Source organism: Saccopteryx bilineata, chromosome 4 (assembly GCF_036850765.1).
Source record: "Saccopteryx bilineata isolate mSacBil1 chromosome 4, mSacBil1_pri_phased_curated, whole genome shotgun sequence".
In the NCBI taxonomy this organism is placed as follows: Eukaryota; Metazoa; Chordata; class Mammalia; order Chiroptera; family Emballonuridae; genus Saccopteryx; species Saccopteryx bilineata.
The window spans coordinates 295,715,035-295,738,816 of NC_089493.1; the positions used below are offsets into that span (position 1 = coordinate 295,715,035).

Sequence of the window (23,782 nt, forward strand, 5' to 3'; positions counted from 1 at the left end):
AGTCTCCTCCCGGCTAGACGGGGCCGTGCTATCGCCCGGAGGCACCCAGGGACCCGGCCACCCCTGCCGCTGCCCTCGGCTATGACGAGCGTGGCCCGTGGGTCGGGTGGGTGGCCGCCGCTCTGGCTCCTGGTGGCCGCCCGACTGGGGACGCTGGCGCCGCAGGTGAGAAGCGGGCGGACGCGCAGTCTCCAAGGTCAGGTCCGCGGGCGCAGAGGGCCGGCCGGCGCGCGGCGGGGCAGCAGGGCCGCCTTCCCTCCCTTGGGCCCGGGTGGCCTACCCCCGTCTCCCCTGGCGAGGGCAAAAGTCTCTGCTTTGGGGAGCTGCCCGGTGCTCCCACAAACCCTTAGCCAGAGAGGCGTGCCCGCGTGGAGAGGCGCAGGGGACCCTGCTCTCCGCCCGCCTGCAGCCTGGGTGCGATGGAGAGAACCCCCCCTCCCCAGGGAGGGGGTGGCTTTACTGCGGGGCCTCATACAGCTTCGGGGACCCCAGATGCCTTGGAGAATGTGGCCAACTTAAGGGTCCTCTGAAAAATGCGCCCACACTGCCCAGTTTGACGGACGAATACAGAAGGTTCCCAATGTGGCTCCCTCATCCACGATGGGACCCTAGGTTGAGAACCACTGAATAAATCAGCTGGAGGTGGGTGTGGGCTGCAAGCGGGAGGGTCCAGCGTCACAGAAACGCGGCGAGAAGGCAGAGACGCCCTGCCCGGCGCCCGGGTCAGGGGGATGGAGTCCCCCGGCGGGCGCGGAGCTGTCTGGCCGGAGCCCCCAGGTCAGCTCACGCAATCGCAGCCCAGCTGGGCGCCCGCATGCCCAGCATTCAGCTCCGGGGTGCACCCCACGGCTGCCAAAGAGGAATAAGAACGTGAGCCGGAATGTAGCGAGATCTGGTGTTTCCAGGAAAAAAAAAAAAAATGACAAATCAGAAACCCAGATTGGAAGTAAAAATTTTGCAATATTTCAACTGGCAGTTCATTAAAAGCAAATTTTGACTGGAGCAGGGGCGGGAGTGGACACACTGTGATGTACAGGGCACCTGAAACCCTGGTCATGGTAACTAGGTTAGCTCGTGTCACCCCAATACATTCCATTTAAAACAAGAAAAGAGGGAACTCTGAGACCGGCTGTGGTCAGACCACGCTCCGCGGGGAGTCCCCCCCACCCCTGGCCTCTCCGCGCTCCCCACGGGTCGTGCGCGCCCGTCGCCAACGGGGCGGGAAGCCCGGGAGGCCGGGAGGCAGTTTCCTGCTTCTCCACGCTCGGCGGTGGCTCAACCCCAAGCCCGAGGGTCCTGGAGCAGGATGTGGCCTTGGCAGGGGCGCGGCGGGGCCACCCGGATGTTGGGGCTCCTGCTGGGAGCTCAGCCTCACCCTGTTTGCTCAAGGAGGGGCCGGGGCAGGTGAGGTAGCCAGCAGGGGCCCGGGAGAAGGACAGCGCGCCAGCCCGCCGGCCCTCAGCCACCAGGCCTGGTTCAGGGGGTGGTGGAGCCCCGGCACCTGAAGCAGCCCAGCCGGTGTGGGAAGGCAGGTGGGGGAGGGGGGCGTCCTTCCGGGGGGCGGGCAGCACTCCCCTCCCCTCCGGGAGCACGCGGCACCTTCCCAGGTGCCCCAGCTTTACCTCCATCTCTCCCAAGCTCCAGGGGCCCTTCTTCTGCTCTGACACTTGTTTCCTGAATCCATTTCTCCTACGGCTCATGTCTTTACCTCTGGGACTTCCTAAATAAACTTTGTTGGTTATAGTTTGAAGAGAGAGAGAGAGAGGCAGACAGTGTGGTAAAGGAGAAAGAGACCAAGGGCTAGAACAGGGGTCCCCAAACTACGGCCCGTGGGCCACATGCGGCCCCCCGGAGGCCATTTATCCGGCCCCCGCCGCACTTCCAGAAGGGGCACCTCTTTCATTGGTGGTCAGTGAGAGGAGCACATTGACCATCTCATTAGCCAAAAGCAGGCCCATAGTTCCCATTGAAATACTGGTCAGTTTGTTGATTTAAATTTACTTGTTCTTTATTTTAAATACTGTATTTGTTCCCGGTTTTTTTCTTTTTTACTTTAAAATATGTGCAGTGTGCATAGGGATTTGTTCATAGTTTTTTTTATAGTCCGGCCCTCCAATGGTCTGAGGGACAGTGAACTGGCCCCCTGTGTAAAAAGTTTGGGGACCCCTGGGCTAGAATCTCAGGGATGATGGATCAAGCCTGGTTCAGCCAGGTGTTAGTTACCTGCGTGGTGGATGGCCTTCCCTTCCTGAGCCTGTCCCCCTCACCTGCTCAGAGGTGAGACCCCTAGCATGGGGCTCCTGGGGAGGTTGTACGGGCCAGTGTCCGTGACTTTTTTTTTTTTTTTCATTTTTCTGAAGCTGGAAACAGGGAGAGACAGTCAGACAGACTCCCGCATGCGCCCGACCGGGATCCACCCGGCACGCCCACCAGGGGCGGTGCTCTGCCCCCCAGGGGGCGATGCTCTGCCCATCCTGGGCGTCGCCATATTGCGACCAGAGCCACTCTAGCGCCTGAGGCAGAGGCCACAGAGCCATCCCCAGCGCCCGGGCCATCTTTGCTCCAATGGAGCCTCGGGTGCGGGAGGGGAAGAGAGAGACAGAGAGGAAAGCGCGGCGGAGGGGTGGAGAAGCAAATGGGTGCTTCTCCTATGTGCCCTGGCCGGGAATCGAACCCGGGTCCTCCGCACGCTAGGCCGACGCTCTACCGCTGAGCCAACCGGCCAGGGCCCGAGACTTTTTTTTTATAAAGGCCTTCAGTCTTCTTTGGGAAACCGGAAGGAATTGGGCAGGGGGAGGGGCGGGACTTTGGACACGGCCGCCCCAGAGCTGGGAGGCTTTGGCTCCGCTGTGTCCATCTCTGGGGTGAAGGAGGTCGATGGGCAGGGCGGACAGCTTCCCCAATCATCCTTCCTTCTTTGCCTCCAGAGGGCCAGGGACTCGCAGCCAACCCTGCCTGGGGCAAGGACCGGTCCTCCGGTCCCACGCGCCTGGTGACTTTGTGACCCTCTGCAGGTCCAGACCCTCGGGCCGGAGAGCCTCCTGCTCGTGTCCACCCTGGACGGAAGTCTGCATGCACTAAGCAAGCGGACAGGGGACTTGAGGTGGACACTGAAGGACGGTGAGCCAGGGGCGGTCACTCCTTCCTCCTCGGGCCGGAGAGCCTCCTGCTCGTGTCCACCCTGGACGAAGTCTGCATGCGCTAAGCAAGCAGACAGGGGGCTTGAGGTGGACACTGAAGGACGGTGAGCCAGGGGCGGTCACTCCTTCCTCCTCGGGCCCCGAGTTAGAGTGGTGTCCCTGTGACGCAGAGGATAAGACCACGTGGTCTGCAATCCCACAAGGCCCTGTCTGCAGGCAGCTGCTCAGCTCTGAGAAAGTCACTTTACCTCTCTGGACATCAGTGTCCTCGCCTGTAAAATGAAGCGGAGGGTAATGACCTTCCCTAACAGAGTTCTCCGGAAGATTACAATACACACGTGTCAGACGCTTGGGTTGGGGTCTGGCACACAGGAGGCACCCAGGGCCCGGGAGTTAAGCTTGTCGGTGAGGAATGTGGAGGGGATGACTCATGCTCTGTGTCCCTGTCCCTGCAGGTCCCATCATCCAAGGGCCAATGTATGTCACAGAGTAAGTGACCCTGTGGCCTTTGGGGGGGGCATCTGAAAGATGGGGGAGCCATAGTGTCCTGAGGGAGTTAGAATGGGGATGGAGGTGGGGGTGCATGATGGATGTAAGGTTGGGGAACTGGGCTTGGAGTGTCCCTGGTGCATCCTGCAAGGGGGGGCCCCTACCAGCTAGGGAGTAGAAGGGAAGGGCACCTTTGTGAAACCGAGGGGTGGTGGCATGCTTCCAACCCCCCTCCCCTGTTCCTCTCTGCTCTACAGAACGGCCTTCCTCTCAGACCCAGCCGACGGCAGCCTGTACGTCCTGGGGACCCAGCAACCACAGGGACTCATGGTGTGTTTCCTGGGGGTGGAGAGGGCTGGGGCTCCTGCTGGGCGAGCCCCAAGGGGGCAGGGGTGGCAGCATGCTCAGGGGAGAGCGTCCTGTGGAGGCTGAGTCAGGGCGCTGGGTGCTGAGTCAGGGCACGGGGTGCTGAGTCAGGGCGCAGGGTGCCTCGTGGGAAGGCTCTCCGGGGGGACCTGGAGAAAGGGGGTGCTGGCAGTGGCTCCGGCTGTGTCAGCAAAGCAGCTGACAAGGGGGCTTTTCCAGGACTCTGAGTGTTCCAGGGAGGAACCTGTGTATCGGTTCGCTTTTGCTGAATAACAAACGGTCCTGCAGTCAATGGCTTAAAACCCAGACAACGGACTTCACTCCTAACTTGGTGGGATGGCAGTTTAGGTGGGACGGTGTTCCGTTGAGCTTGCTCAAACATGTATGGTCAGCTGCTGGTCAGCTAGACGATTCCTTTTTTGAAAATTGGTCAGTGTGCCCGCCGGCTGGCTTTGGACAGAGGCCGTCTGGTGACATGTGTCCCCTCCTCCAGCGTGCAGGCCTGGCCTTGTCCCCACAGTTCCCACAGGGGAGCTAAGAGCAGCGTGAGGGTGCGGCCCACACACTGGTGCTCCCAGGTGAGGGGCGCGTAGGAAGCGTCACGTGGCCAAGCGCAGAGGCGCTGGAACAGAGTGTGGCCGGCTTTCCCGGCCTCCACTCCAGGACGGTGATGGGGCCTGTCTGACGTGGCTCACAGGGGGTGGGTGGGGTGGAAGATGCTTTGTCAGAATTCTGACTCTGCCAAGCAGCCTGCCAGAAAGGCCTCGAGTCTGGGGCTCAGAAGCTGAAATGGTAACAATTGTGACTTGCGAGTCAGGCGAGGTCTCAGTGGCAAGGGGCTGGCACACTCAAACAGCCACACTTGAGGGGGGTTGTTAGAAGGATGCCTACAAAGTGGGGGGGGGGGGCAGAGCGCACTTTCCTGTGGCCCGTAGCTCAGGGAGGGCGCGCAGAGGGCCACCTGCCAGGAGCGGAAGCCTCTGGGGGAGGGACAAAGCCAGGCCTCCGTGGTGACCTTGTGGAACAGATCCAGGAATACTCGCCCCATCTCACACCGAAAGCCAGAGCATGGGGCGCCCGCTGCTGCCATTCAAACAGGTGTGTCTGGGGGAGGGGAGGGGTGGAAGTGGGTCTCCAGCTGCATCAGGGAGGGCCATCGACGGGGCTTTAGTGTGTCACGTGTGGTGTCGGTCCCCCCCACTTCCCCATGTCTGCGATAGAGCACAGCCGAGCTTCCGTGATCCAGGCCATCTCCCTCCTCCAGCCTCATCTCTTATCTACACACGTGCACACGCATGCACACGCACACCTTACAATGTGCTTCCTGTGCCGTCTCCGGGGCTTTGCCCAGATTGTCCCCGGCGTCTGGCACACTCCTTCCTGTCTGCCTCTGATTCCCTGACTCGGTCAGGCGGACCCTGGCATGCTGCCGCCACACAGGCCGCAATCTCTGCACCCTCACAGAGCTGTCCTTCTCCCTCACACCGTGTGACCGCTGAGGGGTGGAGGGGTCTCTCAGGGTGGAGGGGTGCTCTCAGGGTGGAGGGGTGCTCTCAGGATGGAGGGGTGCTCCCAAGGTGGACGGATGCTCCCAGGGTGGAGGGGTGCTCTCAGGATGGAGGGGTGCTCCCAGGGTGGAGGGGTGCTCCCAGGGTGGAGGGGTGCTCTCAGAATGAAGGGGTGCTCTCAGGGAGGAGGGGTGCTCTCAGGGCGCAGGGGTGCTCCCAGGGTGGAGGGGTGCTCTCAGGGTGGAGGGGTGCTCTCAGGGAGGAGGGGTGCTCCCAGGGCGGAGGGGTGCTCCCAGGGTGGAGGGGTGCTCTCAGGGTGGAGGGGTGCTCTCAGGATGGAGGGGTGCACCCAAGGTGGAGGGATGCTCCCAGGGTGGAGGGGTGCTCCCAGGGCGGAGGGGCGCTCCCAGGGTGGAGGGGTGCTCTCAGGGCGGAGGGGTGCTCCCAGGATGGAGGGGTGCTCCCAGGGTGGAGGGGTGCTCCCAGGATGGAGGGGGGCTCCCAGGACGGAGCGGTGCTCTCAGGGCGGAGGGGTGCTCCCAGGGCGGAGGGGTGCTCCCAGGGCGGATGGGTGCTCTCAGGGTGGAGGGGTGCTCCCAGGATGGACGGGTGCTCCCAGGGTGGAGGGGTGCTCTCAGGGTGGAGGGGTGCTCTCAGGGTGGAGTAATGCTCCCAGGGTGGAGGGGTCCTCTCAGAATGAAGGGGTCCTCTCAGGGCGGAGGGGTGCTCTCAGGGCGGAGGGGTGCTCTCAGTGTGGAGGGGTGCTCCCAGGGCGGAGGGGTGCTCCCAGGGTGGAGGGGTGCTCTCAGAGCGGAGGGGTGCTCCCAGGGCGGAGGGGTGCTCTCAGGGCGGAGGGGTGCTCCCAGGGCGGAGGGGTGCTCTCAGGGCGGAGGGGTGCTCTCAGGGTGGAGGGGTGCTCTCAGGATGGAGGGGTGCTCCCAAGGTGGAGGGATGCTCCCAGGGTGGAGGGGTGCTCTCAGGATGGAGGGGTGCTCCCAGGGTGGAGGGGTGCTCCCAGGGTGGAGGGGTGCTCTCAGGGAGGAGGGGTGATCTCAGGGCGGAGGGGTGCTCCCAGGGTGGAGGGGTGCTCTCAGGGCGGAGGGGTGCTTTCAGGGCGGAGGGGTGCTCCCAGGGCGGAGGGGTGCTCTCAGGGCGGAGGGGTGGTCTCAGGGCGGAGGGGTGCTCCCAGGGCGGAGGGGTGCTCTCAGGGGGGAGGGGTGCTCTCAGGGAGGAGGGGTGCTCCTAGGGCGGAGGGGTGCTCCCAGGGCGGAGGGGTGCTCCCAGGGAGGAGGGGTGCTCTCAGGGTGGAGGGGTGCTCTCAGGGGGTAGGGGTGCTCCCAGGGCGGAGGGGTGCTCCCAGGGTGGAGGGGTGCTCTCAGGGGGTAGGGGTGCTCCCAGGGCGGAGGGGTGCTCCCAGGGCGGACGGGTGCTCTCAGGGTGGAGGGGTGCTCCCAGGATGGAGGGGTGCTCCCAGGGCGGACGGGTGCTCCCAGGGCGGACGGGTGCTCTCAGGGCGGAGGGGTGCTCCCAGGATGGAGGGGTGCTCCCAGGGTGGAGGGGTGCTCCCAGGACGGAGGGGGGCTCCCAGGACGGAGGGGTGCTCCCAGGGCGGAGGGGTGCTCCCAGGGCGGACGGGTGCTCTCAGGGTGGAGGGGTGCTCCCAGGGTGGAGGGGTGCTCCCAGGGTGGAGGGGTGCTCTCAGGGTGGAGTAATGCTCCCAGGGTGGAGGGGTCCTCTCAGAATGAAGGGGTCCTCTCAGGGCGGAGGGGTGCTCTCAGGGCGGAGGGGTGCTCTCAGTGTGGAGGGGTGCTCCCAGGGCGGAGGGGTGCTCCCAGGGCGGAGGGGTGCTCTCAGGGCGGAGGGGTGCTCTCAGGGAGGAGGGGTGCTCCCAGGGCAGAGGGGTGCTCTCAGGGCGGAGGGGTGCTCCCAGGATGGAGGGGTGCTCCCAGGGCGGAGGGGTGCTCTCAGGGCGGAGGGGTGCTCTCAGGGCGGAGGGGTGCTCTCAGGGGGGAGGGGTGCTCCTAGGGCGGAGGGGTGCTCCCAGGGAGGAGGGGTGCTCCCAGGGAGGAGGGGTGCTCTCAGGGCGGAGGGGTGCTCTCAGGGCGGAGGGGTGCTCTCAGGGTGGAGGGGTGCTCCCAGGGCGGAGGGGTGCTCCCAGGGCGGACGGGTGCTCTCAGGGCGGAGGGGTGCTCCCAGGATGGAGGGGTGCTCCCAGGGTGGAGGGGTGCTCCCAGGACGGAGGGGTGCTCCCAGGACGGAGCGGTGCTCTCAGGGCGGAGGGGTGCTCCCAGGGCAGAGGGGTGCTCCCAGGGCGGACGGGTGCTCTCAGTGTGGAAGGGTGCTCCCAGGATGGAGGGGTGCTCCCAGGGTGGAGGGGTGCTCTCAGGGTGGAGGGGTGCTCTCAGGGTGGAGTAATGCTCCCAGGGTGGAGGGGTCCTCTCAGAATGAAGGGGTCCTCTCAGGGCGGAGGGGTGCTCTCAGGGTGGAGGGGTGCTCCCAGGGCGGAGGGGTGCTCTCAGGGTGGAGGGTGCTCTCAGGGAGGAGGGGTGCTCTCAGGGAGGAGGGGTGCTCTCAGGGCGGAGGGGTGCTCCCAGGGCGGAGGGGTGCTCCCAGGATGGAGGGGTGCTCTCAGGGCAGAGGGGTGCTCCCAGGGCGGAGGGGTGCTCCCAGGGCGGACGGGTGCTCTCAGGGTGGAGGGGTGCTCCCAGGATGGAGGGGTGCTCCCAGGGTGGAGGGGTGCTCCCAGGGTGGAGGGGTCCTCTCAGGGTGGAGGGGTGCTCTCAGGGCGGAGGGGTGCTCCCAGGGCGGAGGGGTGCTCTCAGGGTGGAGGGGTGCTCTCAGGGAGGAGGGGTGCTCCCAGGGCGGAGGGGTGCTCTCAGGGCGGAGGGGTGCTCCCAGGGCGGAGGGGTGCTCTCAGGGCGGAGGGGTGCTCCCAGGGCGGAGGGGTGCTCTCAGGGCGGAGGGGTGCTCTCAGGGAGGAGGGGTGCTCCCAGGGCGGAGGGGTGCTCTCAGGGCGGAGGGGTGCTCCCAGGGCGGAGGGGTGCTCTCAGGGCGGAGGGGTGCTCCCAGGGCGGAGGGGTGCTCTCAGGGCGGAGGGGTGCTCTCAGGGAGGAGGGGTGCTCTCAGGGGGGAGGGGTGCTCTCAGGGAGGAGGGGTGCTCCCAGGATGTAGGGGTGCTCTCAGGGAGGAGGGGTGCTCCCAGGGTGGAGGGGTGCTCTCAGGGCGGAGGGGTGCTCCCAGGGCGGAGGGGTGCTCTCAGGGCGGAGGGGTGCTCCCAGGGAGGAGGGGTGCTCCCAGGGCGGAGGGGTGCTCTCAGGGTGGAGGGGTGCTCCCAGGGTGGAGGGGTGCTCTCAGGGTGGAGGGGTGCTCTAAGGACGGAGGGGTGCTCTCAGGACGGAGGGGTGCTCTCAGGGTGGAGGGGTGCTCTCAGGGTGGAGGGGTGCTCTCAGGGTGGAGGGGTGCTCTGCACATCTTCCCATTCTGGAGACTTCGTTTCAACCTGAGCTTCTCAGTCACCAGAGCAGAAGAAGCAGAGGGGACTCCCACGGGTCTTCCACTGTCCTCTGAGAAGTGACTTGTGTCTCTCCCCTCCCACCCCTCCCGCTGGCTCCAGCAAGCCTCAAAGCTCTGCCCACCTGAGGGAGGAAAGAAGTGTGATCCCCAACCCCTGCCCCCAGAAGCGGGAAGGACCACAGCCGTTGGGAGATGGGCTTCCCATCCCCATCTCTCCCCTGCTCATCCCCCACGTCCCACCGAAAATTCCCAGCTCCGCCCAGCCCCTAGTTGGCCGCCAGCTGCCCGCACTTCCGGCCACTCCTCCCCTCGCTCACCCCTGCTGGTGCCGTGGCCTCCTGTCTAGTCCTCACAGGGTGGAGTGGGTAGCCCACCACCTCTGCCACCGCGCCGCTGGCCTCTGCACCAGCTGCCCCCTGCCCAGCGCACTGTTCCTTCCTGCGCCCCCGTGACCCGCTCCCTCGCTCACCAGGCCAGCCTCCGTAGACTGGCGTCTCAGATAGCTCTCCAGCTGGGTTCCCTGGGTTACCACCACCTGGCATAAAGACAGACGTGTTTTTTCGTTCTCTCTCTCTCTCCCGCACACACGTCAGGCATGTAACTTGGCAGAAAGAGACTTTGCTGGTGTTGGTTACTACTAGGTCCTGGCACCTGGCATTTAATGGTTATTGAATGAATGAATGAATGAATGAATGGGTGAATGAATCAGTCCCCAATATCTACGACAGCTGCCACTCGGTTTCCTTCAGGAGCTCCAGCCACACCAACTCCAGGGTTCCGGTCACATGTGCCCGGGAAACCCCAGCTCTCTTTCCCTCAAAACTCTGGGATACTATCTGGCAACAGCTCTCTATGTGGAGTTCGAGAATTTTTCTGTGTGTGTGTAACTCTTTGATTTTGATAGAATTTCCAATATGAGGAAAAAATACAAGAATAGTACAGATAGCCTGACCAGGCGGTGGTGCAGTGGATAGAGCGTCAGACTGGGATGCGGAGGACCCAGGTTTGAGACCCTGAGGTCGCCAGCTTGAGTGTGGGCTCATCTGGTTCGAGCAAAGCTCACCAGCTTGGACCCAAGGTTGCTGGCTTGGGCAAAGGGTTACTCAGTCTGCTGAAGGCCCCCGGTCAAGGCTCATATGAGAAAGCAATCAATGAACAACTAAGGTGTCGCAATGAAAAACTGATGATTGATACTTCTCATCTCTCTCCATTCCTGTCTGTCTGTTTCTGTCTATTCCTCTCTCTGACTCTCTCTCTGTCTCTGTAAAAAAAAAAAAAATAATAGTACAAATAAATTATTTCTCCCTTCTACCCAGATTCATCCATTTTTAATATCTTATCACATTTGCTTTATTCTTCGCTTTAGGTAGATGATCGATATATAGACTATTAAGAATATTTTCCCTGGTTCTGGCTGGTTGGCTCACTGGTAGAGTGTCAGCCTGGCATATGGAAGTCCCAGGTTCAATTCCCGGTCAGGGCACACAGGAGAAGCACCCATCTGCTTCTCTACCTCTCCTCGTCCCTTTCTCTATCTCTTTCTCTCCTGCAGCCATGGCTCAATTGAATTGAGTGCATCGGCCCTGGGTGCTGAGGATGGCTCCGTGGAGCCTCAGCCTCAGGCACTAAAAATAGCTCAGTTGCGGCCCTGGCCGGTTGGTTCAGCGGTAGTGTTGGCCTGGTGTGCGGGGGACCCGGGTTCGATTCCCGGCCAGGGCACATAGGAGAGGCGCCCATTTGCTTCTCCACCCCCACCCCCTCCTTCCTCTCTGTCTCTCTTTTCCCCTCCCGCAGCCGAGGCTCCATTGGAGCAAAGATGGCCCGGGCACTGGGTATGGCTCCTTGGCCTCTGCCCCAGGCGCTAGAGTGGCTCTGGTCGCGGCAGAGCGACGCCCCCGGAGGGGCAGAGCATCGCCCCCTGGTGGGCAGAGCGTGGCCCCTGGTGGGCGTGCCGGGTGGATCCCGGTCGGGCGCATGCGGGAGTCTGTCTGACTGTCTCTCCCCGTTTCCAGCTTCAGAAAAATACAAAAAATACAAAAAAAAAAAAAAATAGCTCAGTTGCAAGCATGGCCCCAGATGGGCAGAGTATTGGCCCCAGACAGGGGTTGTTAGGTGAATCCCAGTCAGGGTGCATGTGGGACTCTGTCTCTATCTCCTCTCCTCTCCTCTTCTCTCACTTGGAATAAATAAATATATATATATATATATATATATTTCCTGGCCGGATAGCTCAGGTGGTTAGAGCATCATCCCAAAGCACAGCAGTTGCCGGTTTGATTCCAGGTCAGGGCACCTACAGAAACAGATCAATGTTCCTGTCTTTCTCCCCCTTTCCTTCCTTTCTCTCTAAAAATCAATGAAATAAACATTTTTTTAAAAAAGAATATTTATACAATGTCTTTTTTCGACCCATATTGAAAAGCGAGTTGCAGACATTGTATACCCTTTATTCCCAGAGTGTCACTGTGTATCTCTAAGAACAAGGGCTTTTTCATGCGTAGCCTGAGTTTGAATTATTAAAGTCAGGAAATTTAACAACCATGCAAGAGTATTATCTAATTCACAGGCTGTGTTAGTTTTGTTACATGTCTTATTGGTATCTTTTATTGTTTCCTAGTCTAAGACCCAAGCCAGAGGGGTGTCATGTCTCGGGGTGTCCTAAAACCTGGGACAGTTCCCCAGTGTCTCCAAGGCACGGCCAGGCACCTTGGCCTCCCTGGGAAATGGAAGTGAGAGCCATTGTGCCTAATGAACAGGCTGGACAGGTTTTTCTGTTCCTCCTTCCTGGAACCTCTCCCTCTGTCCTCCTCAGAAACTGCCATTCACCATCCCCGAGCTGGTCCACGCCTCCCCCTGTCGCAGCTCCGACGGCGTATTCTACACAGGTAAGAGTCCCTCCGGCAGCGGGGACGGGGACCGAGGTCCTGACAGGTCAGCTGGGCACAGGATGGACAGGCTGTCTTGAGGGCTGACACAGTTCCCACCTCCACAGGCCAAAAGCAGGATGCCTGGTTCGTGGTGGACCCTGAGTCGGGGAAGACACAGAGGGCCGTGACCATCGACGGCCCTTCTGCCTCCCACCTCTACATCGGTCGCACGCGTGAGTCAGGCCCCAGCTGCTCCCCCAAGCTCTGGGCGGTCCCCTCTTCTGCTCTGCCCAGGCCTGGGCAGTTGCTATCCACATTGAATTGGGCCAGTCTGTCGATTTGTCGGTCAACAGACATTTCCCTGAGCACTGAACGGAGAGCTGGGGATATAGAGCAGTAACCAAGCGAGACCTGGTTTTCTGCCCTTGTGATGCTCACAGGCTCTACCCCAGGCTGGGGTCTCAGAACACCTCCACCCCCACAAAGTGATGCCCGTTGAGGTGGGGATGGGAGGAGCATTCCGTGGGCATGCCTGGTGACCTTGCTTCCGGCCATCCTCAGAGTACACGGTCACCATGCACGACCCCCGGGCCCCTGGCCTGCACTGGAACGCCACCTACCGCTGCTACTCAGCACCCCCCATGGACAGCTCCCCTGGAAAATGTGAGTGCCACCTTCCTTGGTCCCCAGTCCTGGAGCAACGTCCCCAGCTCAGGGACCCCTGAGTGGCACCCAGGACCACGCTCCACCACATTTTGACCCATTTGACCTCAGGGACCCCACATACTGAATGATACACACTTGATGGATGACCCTAGATGACCCCCTCAACACCCAGTGTGACCCTCCGATACGCCCTCACATCCTCACTCCGAGTGAGCGCAGCCAGGTCACCCTGGGAAACCCCCTGCATCCTGGCTGGCCCCAAGCAACCCACCCATCCTGAGCAGTCCCTACATGTCCCAAACTGACCGTCTATGTTAAATGACCCCTGACAGGTGACCCTACATGACCTTTCCCCAGATAACCCTGACCACCCCCTTGATATTATGACTGTCTTGCCAGACTTCCTGAGTGACCTCACAGGGCCCCCCCGGTGACCCCTGGTACCCTGACTCCACCACTTTGCATGAGAGATGATGGTGGAGGGGACCCTCCCTGACCCCCTATGTCCTACTGAGCTCCCGGTTGACTCCAACGGATCAAAGTGCACCAGGGAACTTCGACGGACCCTCTTATACCCTGCAGCCCACCGGGAGCTCTCCCTTGACCCCCACACACCTGCGTGGCCCCCTGGACAGCCCCCCCATGCTCTTCAGCCCCTCCCATCAGAGCTCCCTGACCACACCTCCCCAGCCATCTTTCTTGGTTGGCAGACATGAGCTACCTGGCCTCCTGTGGGATGGGCCTGCTGCTCACTGTGGACCCAGGGAGCGGGGCAGTGCTGTGGACACAGGACCTGGGCGTGCCCGTGACGGGCATCTACACCTGGCACCAGGACAGCCTGCGGCAGCTCCCCCACCTCACGCTGGCTCGGGACACCCTGCACTTCCTTGCCCTCCGCTGGGGCCACATCCGCCTGCCTGCCTCAGGCCCCCGGGACACGGCCACCCACTTCTCTGTCCTGGATATCCAGCTGCTGTGAGTGCCCAGGCCTGGGGGCTGGGGAGGACACCCTGGAAGTTGTAGCCTGGGCCCACTAGGTAGGTGTGATGTCTGCCTATGACATACCAGCACAGTTGAACCAGGGGTCAGCATATTCCAAGCTGGTTTTTTTCACCAGTCAGTTTGTAACCAGTGTCCTGCACCACCCCCTTGCATGCTCTGCTCCAGAGCCCCTTGGTAGCCCCACTGTTCAGCCTCTGACAGGGTGAATCCAGCCTCGGGGAGCCTCAGGTGCCCACACCAGTGCTACTATTGGCACCGGTTCTGCTTGGTAGAGATTGCACCTTATTGGTTGCCAAAGACTACCCCCTGTGTTACAGCGCTAAAACCCTTGGAGTCTCCATCTTGGGGAGCCAAGAGGTAGGCTGGGACAATCAGGTGTTATCCACTCATTCAGCAAACATTAATTGAGCATTTACTATGGACCAGTCACTTGTGAGGCTCTTCCCAGAGTGTAGTAATACAGCTGGTATCCCTACCTACAGACACCTTGGGACCTCATAGAGGAGACAGGTGTGTAGGGCCCGATAAAGGGTGAGATAAGAGAAGAACAGGTTTGCTATGGGTTTGCTATAGGAATGTCGAGAAAGAGGACCTAACTTGAGACCGGTGGCAGGAGGCAGCCATGAAACGCATCCTGGAGGAAGGGACATCTAAATGAAAACTTCGAGAATAAATAGGAAATGAGAGAGGAAGAGAGAGAAAGAGAGAGAGAGTACTACAAAACAGCAAACCTGTATTATTTTTCAAGATTCTGTGGGTCAGCTGGATGGCTTTCTAGTCTGGGTGGTGGTCTTAGTTAATAGGGGCAGTCAGTTGGCTTGGCTGAGCCTGGGTGATCTCAGATGGTCTTACTCACCTGAATCATAGTGGATGGGCTACTTAGCCTAGAGGGTGTCAGGGAAGGGCCTTCATGCCCCCACAGGCTAGCCTGGATTTCCTCTGAAGGTTTCAAAGAACAATACAAGATGACAATCCCCATGGCACAAACACTTCTCAAGCTTCCCCTTGTATTGCATTTGCTATTGTCTCGTTGTTCAAAGCAGGTCACATAGCCAAGCCCAGAACTGATATGGAAGGGGACAAGAACATGGATACAGCGAAACCACCCATCACCGTTATCCGTCCTCCTCCCCTTTCCTCTCCCCTACTAGGATGACGCTGTACGTAGGGAAGGACGAAGCTGGCTTCTACGTTTCCAAAGCACTGGTTCACACAGGGGTGGCCCTAGTGGTGAGAAGGGGTCTTCTGAGGGCTGGAAAGGGGGTAGGGAGCAGGAGAGCCTCCCCCACATTCACGACTCTCTGTCTTCTGCCATAGCCTCGCGGGCTGACCCTGGCTTCCACGGATGGCCCCACCACAAATGAGGTGACACTCCAAGTCTCAGGAGAGCGAGAGGGCTCACCTAGCACGGCTGTCAGATACCCCTTAGGCAGTGTGGCCCTCCCGGGCCAGTGGCTGCTCATTGGTGAGATCCCCTAGTTCAAATCTGGAATAGATGAATATGAAGGACCTTTGATCCTGGCTTCTGAGCTGGAAGGCTAAAGCCACCTTCAGCCCACTGGCTTTGTTCCTGCCCCTTAGGACACCATGAGCCACCCCCAGTCTTGCACACCACCATGCTGAGAGTCCCGCCCTCCCCAGGGAGTGGAAATGCTGAAGCCAGACCCTCCAAGAGCATGCAGGTCCCAGCCCTCTTATTGGAGGTCAGTGCTAACGGGGCAGAGGGCCTGCGGGGAGACTCGGCAAGTGGGTGGGAAGCCATTGGACATTTTTTGCAGGCTTCTAGGAATAATGTTTAAGAGGGGCCAATTGATGTCACACATTTTCCCAGAAGAAAAGGTTTTTTGTTTGTTTGTTTGTTTTTTGCTGTTAGAAGTGCCAAAGAGATATTAGTCATCTAAATTATGAAATGTGGGTCACGGTTTTCTTTTTCTTTACTCTTCTTCAGCATAAAAGTTACTTAATGTCTGCCCCAACCGGTGGTGGCAAAGTGGGTAGAGCATCAACCTGAAATGCTGAGGTCCCATGTTCAAAACCCCATGGTCGCCGGCTTGAGTATGGGATCTCAACATGATCCCAAGGTCACTGGCTTGAAGCCCAAAGGTCACTGGCTTGAAGCCCAAGGTTGCTGGCTTGAAGCCCAAGGTCACTGGCTGAGTCAAAGGTCACTGGCTCAGCTGGAGGGCACCTCCCCCTCGGTGAAGGTACATATGAGAAGCAATCAATGAACAATGGAAGTGCCACAGCTACAAGTTGATGCTTCTCATCTCTCTCCCTTTCTGTCTCTTTCTCTCCCTCTCAAAAAAAAAAAATTTGACAAAACGTTTACCACGTGAGAAAAGTAAAAACAGAAACACTATAAAAGCATGCTCTCTTGGGAGAGAATTGATTAAAAATCACTAGGAGTTCAAGGTTAGAAGGAACAGCCAGGACCTGGAACAATAGATCTCACACGTGGTTGCTCACTAGAGTCACCTGGATGCCTACTCCAGCCCCAGTGAATTCGGAGTCTCTGGAGGTGGATTTATGCACTTTTGGTGATGTCCCAAAAGTATCTGTATTTTGTTTATTTGTTTAGCGACACTGCAGGAGAGCCTACTTATCAACTAGGTCTAGGAAACGCAATGTCCTGGAGCATCATGATGCTTCAGCAGCACAGAGAGCGCCCTGTTCCCCTCATACAGACCCCCACCCACTACCCTATCAGCACCACGGAGAGCGCCCTGTCTTCTCCACACAGACCCCCACCCACTGCCCTATCAGTACCACGGAGAGCGCCCCCGTCTCCCCTCCATACAGACCCCACTCACTGTCCTTTCAGAACCACGGAGAGCGCCCTGTTCCCCTTATACAGACCCCCACCCACTGCCCTATCAGCACCACGGAGAGCGCCCTGCTCCCCTCCATACAGACCCCACCCACTGCCCTATCAGCACCACGGAGAGCGCCCTGCTCCTTTCATACAGACCCCCTACTCACTGCCCTATCAGCACCACGGAGAGCGCCCTGCTCCTTTCATACAGACCCCCTACTCACTGCCCTATCAGCACCACGGAGAGCGCCCCCGTCTCCTTCATACAGACCCCCACCCACTGCCATATCAGCACCACAGAGAGAGCCCTGCTCCCCTCCACACAGACCCCCACCCACTGCCCTATCAGCACCACGGAGAGCGCCCTGCTCCTTTCATACAGACCCCCCCCACTCACTGCCCTTTCAGCACCACGGAGAGCGCCCTGTCCCCTCCATACAGACCCCCCCACTCGCTGCCCTTTCAGCACCACGGAGAGCGCCCCGCTCCTTTCATACAGACCCCCCACTCGCTGCCCTTTCAGCACCACGGAGAGCGCCCTGTCCCCTCATACAGACCCCACCCACTGCCCTTTCAGCACCACGGAGAGCGCCCTGTCCCCTCCATACAGACCCCCACCCACTGCCCTTTCAGCACCACGGAGAGCGCCCTGTCCCCTCATACAGACCCCCACCCACTGCCCTTTCAGCACCACGGAGAGCGCCCTGTCCCCCTCCACACAGACCTCTCACTCGCGGCCCCTTAAGCTAAGCCCAACCCTGTGAACCGCGTGATGAAGGCTTAGGGGTTCCCCAGCGAGAGAGGTACTAAGAGTGACAGTCCCTTTGTCCCCCAGCTCCTGAGCCTGAGTCGGGAGGAACCTTGGGACCTGGAGCTGAACTCCAAAGAGAAAACCCCAGACTGGCATCCAGGACTGGGACCCCAAGATCTGCTGGTGGCCAGCCTCACTGCAGTCCTCCTGGGAGGTTGCATTCTCCTCTTGATGAGGCAGGTAAGCCCACCATCCCCGACCCCAGGACAGTCTTAGGGTACCCTCAGGAGAACTCCCCAAGACCATTCAGCTACTGTCTCTCTCACCCAGCTCCGATTCGGCGCCCTCTCTCCCTCCCAGCAGCTCCATGAGCCGCTGTTACTGCGCTCTGTATGTTTGCGGTCTGGTGCAGGCCGCCTTGAGCACTGCTGCTGGGCCCACCGTGGCACAGGGCCCGGCCAGAGCCGAGCCCACAAAGGCCTTTCTGTTTCAGCAGCAGCAGCAGCAACCGGCAGAGAAGCAGCAGCAGCCCCCGCTGGCACCTGCAGGGCCCCTTCCCGTCTCAGAGGATGCTCCCCCCCGGCTCTCAGGGACCACCCCACAGGACCACAGGAGGCTGTGCAGCCTCTCTGAGCAAACCCAGCCGCTTGAAGACCTGGAAGGTGAGCTCGGGTGAACAGGAAAGGACATTGTCAGGGACAGAGAAAAGAGAAAAGCTATTTTAGCTGCAGAGTCGGTTAGAAGCCACTCGTGGGGTAGTTGCAGCACTTCTGTTGTTCTTTTTTTTTTTTTTTTTCCTGGAGTTGGAAAGGGGGAGGCAGTCAGACAGACTCCCGCATGCGCCCAACCAGGATCCACCCGGCATGCCCACCAGGGGGTGATGCTCTGCCCATCTGGGGCGTTGCTCTGCTGCCACCAGAGCCATTCTAGCACCTGAGGCAGAGGCCATGGAGCCGTCCTCAGCGCCTGGGCCAACTTTGCTCCAATGGAGCCTCGGCTGCAGGAGGGGAAGAGAGAGACAGAGAGGAAGGAGAGGGGGAGGGGTGGAGAGGCAGATGGGCGCTTCTCCTGTGTGCCCTGGCTGGGAATCGAACCCAGGACTCCTGCACACCAGGCCGATGCTCTACCACTGAGCCAACCGGCCAGGGCCTCCGTTGTTATTTGCTTGCTTCTCCTATGGGCCGTGACCGGGGGGCTCCAGCTGAGCCAGTGAACCCCTTGCTCAAGCCAGCATCCTTGATCCCATGCTCAAGCTGGTGAGCCCGCACCCAGGATGGCAACTTCAGGGTTTCAAACCTGGGCCCTCAGTGTCCCAGGTCGATGCTCTATCCACTGCACCACCACTGGCCAGGCAGTCCTTGGTTATTATTATTATTATAATTATTATTATTAAACTATTATTTCACTTCCCTTGTTTAAAGTACTGAAAAACTCTTCACTGTGGCATTGTCCCGACCTGTAGGCAAAATCTAGAGAGGACCTGCAGCTGTTAGGTGGCATGATGATAGAGTCACAGAGAGAGCTGTGCGAACACAGAGGAGGGGCAGTAACTCAGACGGGGGAGGGGGGGAGGAGACAGGAAGTGTTCTCACAATGATGGCCGAGCTCTGATCCCAAGGATAGGAGGGAATTACCCGAACGAGCCGGGGGTAGTGGAGCAGGAGTATTCGGGTGGCATCAACAATACCAGCAACGGTTCAGAGATGACAGAAAGCAAGGTGCACACGCTGGAAGCCGAAAGGAGGACTGCAAACTCACGGCCACGTGTGGGCCAGCTGGCTAAAGTGACGGAGCAGAGCTGCCGTGCAGGAGAGAGAGAACAGGGCATGGTGGGGACTGTGGCAAACGGGAGAGTAGGTGCCCCGTTGAAACTGCCTCACCGATGAGAAAACCGAGGTCACAGCAGTTAAGTAACTTGCCCACGGAGACACACAGAGTAAGTGGCGGCCCCAGGCATTGGGCCCGGGCAGTCTGAAGAGAGAGAAAGGCAGGGCGGGTTCGGACTGGGACCCCACCTTCCTCTCCTCGCAGCTGAGCAGCTCACTGTGGTGGGGAAGATCTCCTTTAACCCCAAGGATGTGCTGGGCCGCGGAGCAGGTGGGACTTTCGTTTTCCGGTGAGTGGCAGCCAGCAGCCAGGCTGGAGACAGCCCTTCCCGCCACTGGCCCTTAGAGAGCTATTCTTTGAAGAGTCCTCACGGTGGGTGCAGGCTGGTGCCTCTCTCACTGCTCCTATCTTTTTCTTTTATCTGCCTTCTCTGTACTGCCATCCCTCCCCCCCCCCCTGCACCTACCAGGGGACAGTTTGAGGGGCGGGCAGTGGCTGTCAAGCGACTCCTGCGTGAATGCTTTAGCCTGGTCCAGCGGGAGGTCCAGCTGCTGCAGGAGTCGGACCGGCACCCCAACGTGCTCCGCTACTTCTGCACCGAGCGAGGACCCCAGTTCCACTACATTGCCCTGGAGCTCTGCCCTGCCTCCTTGCAGGAGGTGAGTGAGGCTGGGGTGCAGGCGGGTGCAGGAGGATGGTGGCCGCCCGGAGGTCCTGGGGTGCCGAGTGACCATTGCCCCTCCCTGCTCCTCAGTACGTGGAAAACCCGGAGCTGGACCGCTGGGGCCTGGAGCCTGAGACGGTGCTGCAGCACCTTACCTCCGGCCTGGCCCACCTGCACTCCCTGCACATAGGTACCCGCCCCCTCGCGCTCCCCCGTACCCGCCCCCTCCCGCTCCCCACCCCACCTGCTCCCCACCCCACCTCCGCCAGCCCCGGGTGCCCTCCCCACCGCACCGCACAGCTGGCCTCTGCTCTCACAGTGCACCGGGACCTGAAGCCAGCCAACGTGCTCATCACAGAGCCTGACAGCCGGGGCCAGGGCAGGGCGGTCCTCTCCGACTTCGGCCTCTGCAAGAAGCTGGCAGCCGGCCGCCACAGCTTCAGCCTGCGCTCCGGTGTGCCCGGCACGGAGGGCTGGATGGCTCCTGAGCTCCTCCAGCTCCTGGCCCCGGACAGCCCTGTGAGTCCTCCCCCACGGCTCTGGCCCAGCCTCCACAGCACTGCGGTGTGCACGTGAACCCGTGTTTTCAGCTGTAGAGGGGGACAGTTTGTCCTTTCCTACCCAAAGCAGTGGCTGTCAGTCACCCAGGGACTATGTCACCACCCCGGGGGGCACCGACCCGATAATGTCTAGAAGTATTTTTGCTAAAACACACTTTGTGGGTGGGTGTAGGGGGGTTTGTAACTGGCATCTGGTGGGTAGAGACCACGGATGCTGCTTAGTATCCTATGACCACCCCCACCCATGAACAAAAAAACCCCCACAAAACTCTCAGGCCCAAAGTGTCCATAGTGCAACAGTGAAGAAACCCTGAGCTGAGGAATTAATTGGTTTTGACTCTCTGCTGTGCTGCAAGGTCACGGGGGAACTTAGGAAAAGAAAGGTCAGCTGCCCGGGTTCCACTTCCAGTGGTTACAACCCAGTGAGCAGGGGCAAAGCCCCCCCCGGGAGGGGGAGAGGCTGTCACACGCAGCCAGGGTGGGAACCACTGGGGTGCAGGGGGTGGTTGGGGAGCATCAGTTGAGCTAATACAGTTGAAGCACAGAGCAGTGTCTGGCTGGAGAGAGAGAGACACTTGATCATAGAGTATTGCACCGTTCGTGTGTGTGTGTGTGTGTGTGTGTGTGTGTGTGTGTAAGTTGTCATCATGGGCACAAAAGGACCGTCACCAAGCCGAAGCCCCCCACCCCTGAAGTTGAGGGAAAGCTAGAGTGGTCACCTGAAGGACCAAGGACCAAGAGGAACTGTTGGGAGCCTGTACCGGTTCTTTTGTTTTTTGAACTATGGGCCAGTATTTTAACTTTGGGGAGATTGCACACATCTGCACGGTATCTGGATTTCTGGATCTGTGCTCCCTGTGCCCCCCCATGACTGACGATTCTGTGGGTGCCAGCCTGTACTTCTTAACCCCTTCACCTCTCCCACCCACCCCCACCCCCACTCCCTCCCACGGGCACGGGGCCGCCGTCAAAGTGTTCTGTTTCTGTTCTGCTTGTTCCTTTATTTTGTCTTTTAGATTCAATTGTTGATAGACATGTATTTATTGCCATTTTTGTTGTTTATATATATTTTTTTGCTTCTTCTTAAGGAAGACCCTTTAACATTTCACATCATACTGGTTGGGTGGTGATGAACTCCTTTAGCTTTTCCTTGTCTTGTCTTGCCTGGGAAGCTCTTTATTTGTCCTTCGATTCTCAGTGACAGCTTGGCTGGGTAGAATCATCTCGGTTGGGGGTCCTTGCTTTTCATCACTTTGAATATTTCCTGCCCCTCCCTCTTGGGCTGGAGAGTTTCTGTTCAGCTGACAACTAACTGCTTTTCTCTTGCTGCTTTTAGGATTCTCTTTGCCTTTAACCTTTTGCATTTTTTTTAAAGATTTTATTTATTCATTATGGGGGGGGGGAGCAGGAAGCATTAACTCCCATATGTGCCTTGACCAGGCAAGCCAAGGGTTTTGAACGGGGGACCTCAGCATTCCAGGTTGACGCTTTATCCATTGCACCACCACGGGTCAGGCCAACCTTTTGCATTTTAATTAAGATGTGTCTTGCTGTGGGCCTCTTTGGGTTCATCTTGTTTGGGACTCTCTGTACTTCTTGGATTTGTATGTTTATTTCCTTCACCAGGGTAGAGAAATTTTCTGTCATTATATTTAGTGGGTTTTTTTCTCAAGATTTTTTCCTATTCTTTCATTTGGGACGTGTTTCTTTGTCTCTGCATTTTGGCTGTTTTCCTGTTTCTATGGAGGGGGTAGAGCTGCTACATCTCCCAGACTTGGTAGAGTGACCTTGTGTAGCTAGTGTCCCGCAGGGCCCAGTGGGGCAGCCCCCCCAGTCACCCAAGCCGGGTGCTCCAGGTACACCAGTACGGGCAGAGATTTTGGATGAAAATCATGCCCCCCCCCATGGTGCAGGGGGAAGGGATCTAGAGCCCAGGAGCTGCCCCTCAGGAAGCATCCCCTGCGTCACGCTCTGCACCCCACTCCCGGCGGGAGCACGGAGCCAGGCCGGCTTCCCGGAAAGAGAGACAGCCTCCTCACACCCCTCTCCTCTGGCCCAGACCAGCGCAGTGGACATCTTCTCCGCAGGCTGCGTGTTCTACTATGTGCTCTCGGGGGGCAGCCACCCCTTTGGAGAGAGCCTTTACCGCCAGGCAAACATCCTCGCCGGGGCTGCCTGTCTGGCTCACCTGGAGGAAGAGGCACACGGTGAGGAGACTCTGACCCGGCAAAGAGGGAGGAAGCAGGCAGGGCGCAAGGCTGAGGGGGGGGGGGCTCTAACGCCATCTCCTTCCCCCTACAGACAAGGTGGTCGCCCGGAGCCTGGTGGAAGCCATGCTGAGCCCGCGGCCGCAGGCACGCCCGTCTGTTCACCAGGTGCTGGCCCACCCCTTCTTCTGGAGCAGGGCCAAGCAGCTCCAGTTCCTGCAGGTCAGGGGGGGTCCTGGGAGTGGGCTCAGCAAAGTCCCAAGTGTGCATCGGAGGGAAACAGAGGGGGGGCCGGATCGGGTGGGGAGAGGGGTTGTTTACCTGCCCAGGGCGCCCAGCTCCTTGTTGAAGCCAAGATGGCGCCCACACAAGGAGATGGCGCCATTCTGCTGCTGCAGCCCCTCCCTACCTTTCTAGCCCCAGCTGTCCCTTGTTGGGGTGCACCCTGTCCCTTTTTAACCCCGGCTGCCCCTTGTTGGGGTGCACCCTGTTCCTTTCTAGCCCCGGCTGTCACTTGTTGGGGTGCTCTAGCCCCGGCTGCCCCTTGTTGGGGTGCTCTAGCCCCAGCTGTCCCTTGTTGGGGTGCACCCTGTTCCTTTCAGCCCCGGTTGTCCCTCGTGATTATACCTGGGCCCAGATGGCCCATTCCAACTTGTACGACCTTGATTACGGGACGCAGTGCCACTGAGCCACAGTCTGCTTGTCAGTAACATGGCGGACGCCAACGCCCAGGGTTGGTGAAGGCCTGGTGGGATAGCATATGGCTCCCAGCCTTACGGCCTCTGAAACTGGTCATAGGCTCAGGCACTCTGTGGGGTCCTAGGACGTTAGCGACTGGCTGGAGAAGGAGTGTGACCAGGGGCCCCTGGTGACGGCGCTGGAGGCCGGAGGCTCCGTCGTGGTCCGCGGAGACTGGCGCAGACACATCTCAGTGCCGCTGCAGACAGGTAAGGAGCCACAGGCCGGGGACCCGGGAGGCCACGGGAGCAGGGGCACAGCTTTGCCAAGGACCTCTCTGCCCACAGACCTGAGACGGTTCCGTTCCTATAAGGGCACCTCCGTGCGAGACCTACTCCGTGCTATGAGGAACAAGGTGCGTGCTCAGGCCCTGGGGGGCGGGGGCGGCTCTTGGGAGACCTGGTTGCGGCTGAGCCAGGGCCCTGCTCTCACCCCCCACCTCACAGAAGCACCACTACAGGGAACTCCCGGGTGAGGTCCAGCGGGTGCTAGGCCGCGTCCCCGACGGCTTTGTCCAGTACTTCACAGACCGCTTCCCACGGCTGCTGCTGCACACGCACCGCGCCATGCAGAACTGCGCCCAGGAGAGCCTTTTCTGGCCCTACTACCCTCCGGGTGCGGGGGCCGGGGAGCTGTGCCCCAGGGCTGCAGGGAGCTGAGGCCCGCCGGCGA

The 23,782-nt window shown here is 59.8% G+C and overlaps 1 protein-coding gene across 2 annotated transcripts; it reads left to right on the top strand.

Annotated features, from left to right (window-relative positions):
* ERN2 (endoplasmic reticulum to nucleus signaling 2) lies at positions 1-23,771 on the top strand. Of its 2 annotated transcripts, none has more exons than XM_066275839.1 (22): positions 1-165; positions 3,015-3,120; positions 3,596-3,629; positions 3,887-3,959; positions 11,829-11,901; positions 12,009-12,116; positions 12,445-12,546; positions 13,260-13,524; positions 14,703-14,781; positions 14,869-15,016; positions 15,133-15,254; positions 17,199-17,354; positions 17,608-17,776; positions 19,146-19,230; positions 19,411-19,600; positions 19,696-19,795; positions 19,925-20,124; positions 22,225-22,372; positions 22,467-22,594; positions 23,196-23,319; positions 23,398-23,465; positions 23,557-23,771. In XM_066275839.1, exons 1-22 carry the CDS (start codon positions 82-84, stop codon positions 23,767-23,769), a joined length of 2,775 nt encoding a protein of 924 aa, XP_066131936.1. In that variant the 5' UTR covers positions 1-81; the 3' UTR covers positions 23,770-23,771. The 2 variants fall into 2 exon arrangements, with proteins under 2 accessions (XP_066131936.1, XP_066131937.1); XM_066275840.1 differs by having other exon boundaries at positions 17,611-17,776.
* Positions 23,772-23,782: the final 11 nt, after the last annotated feature.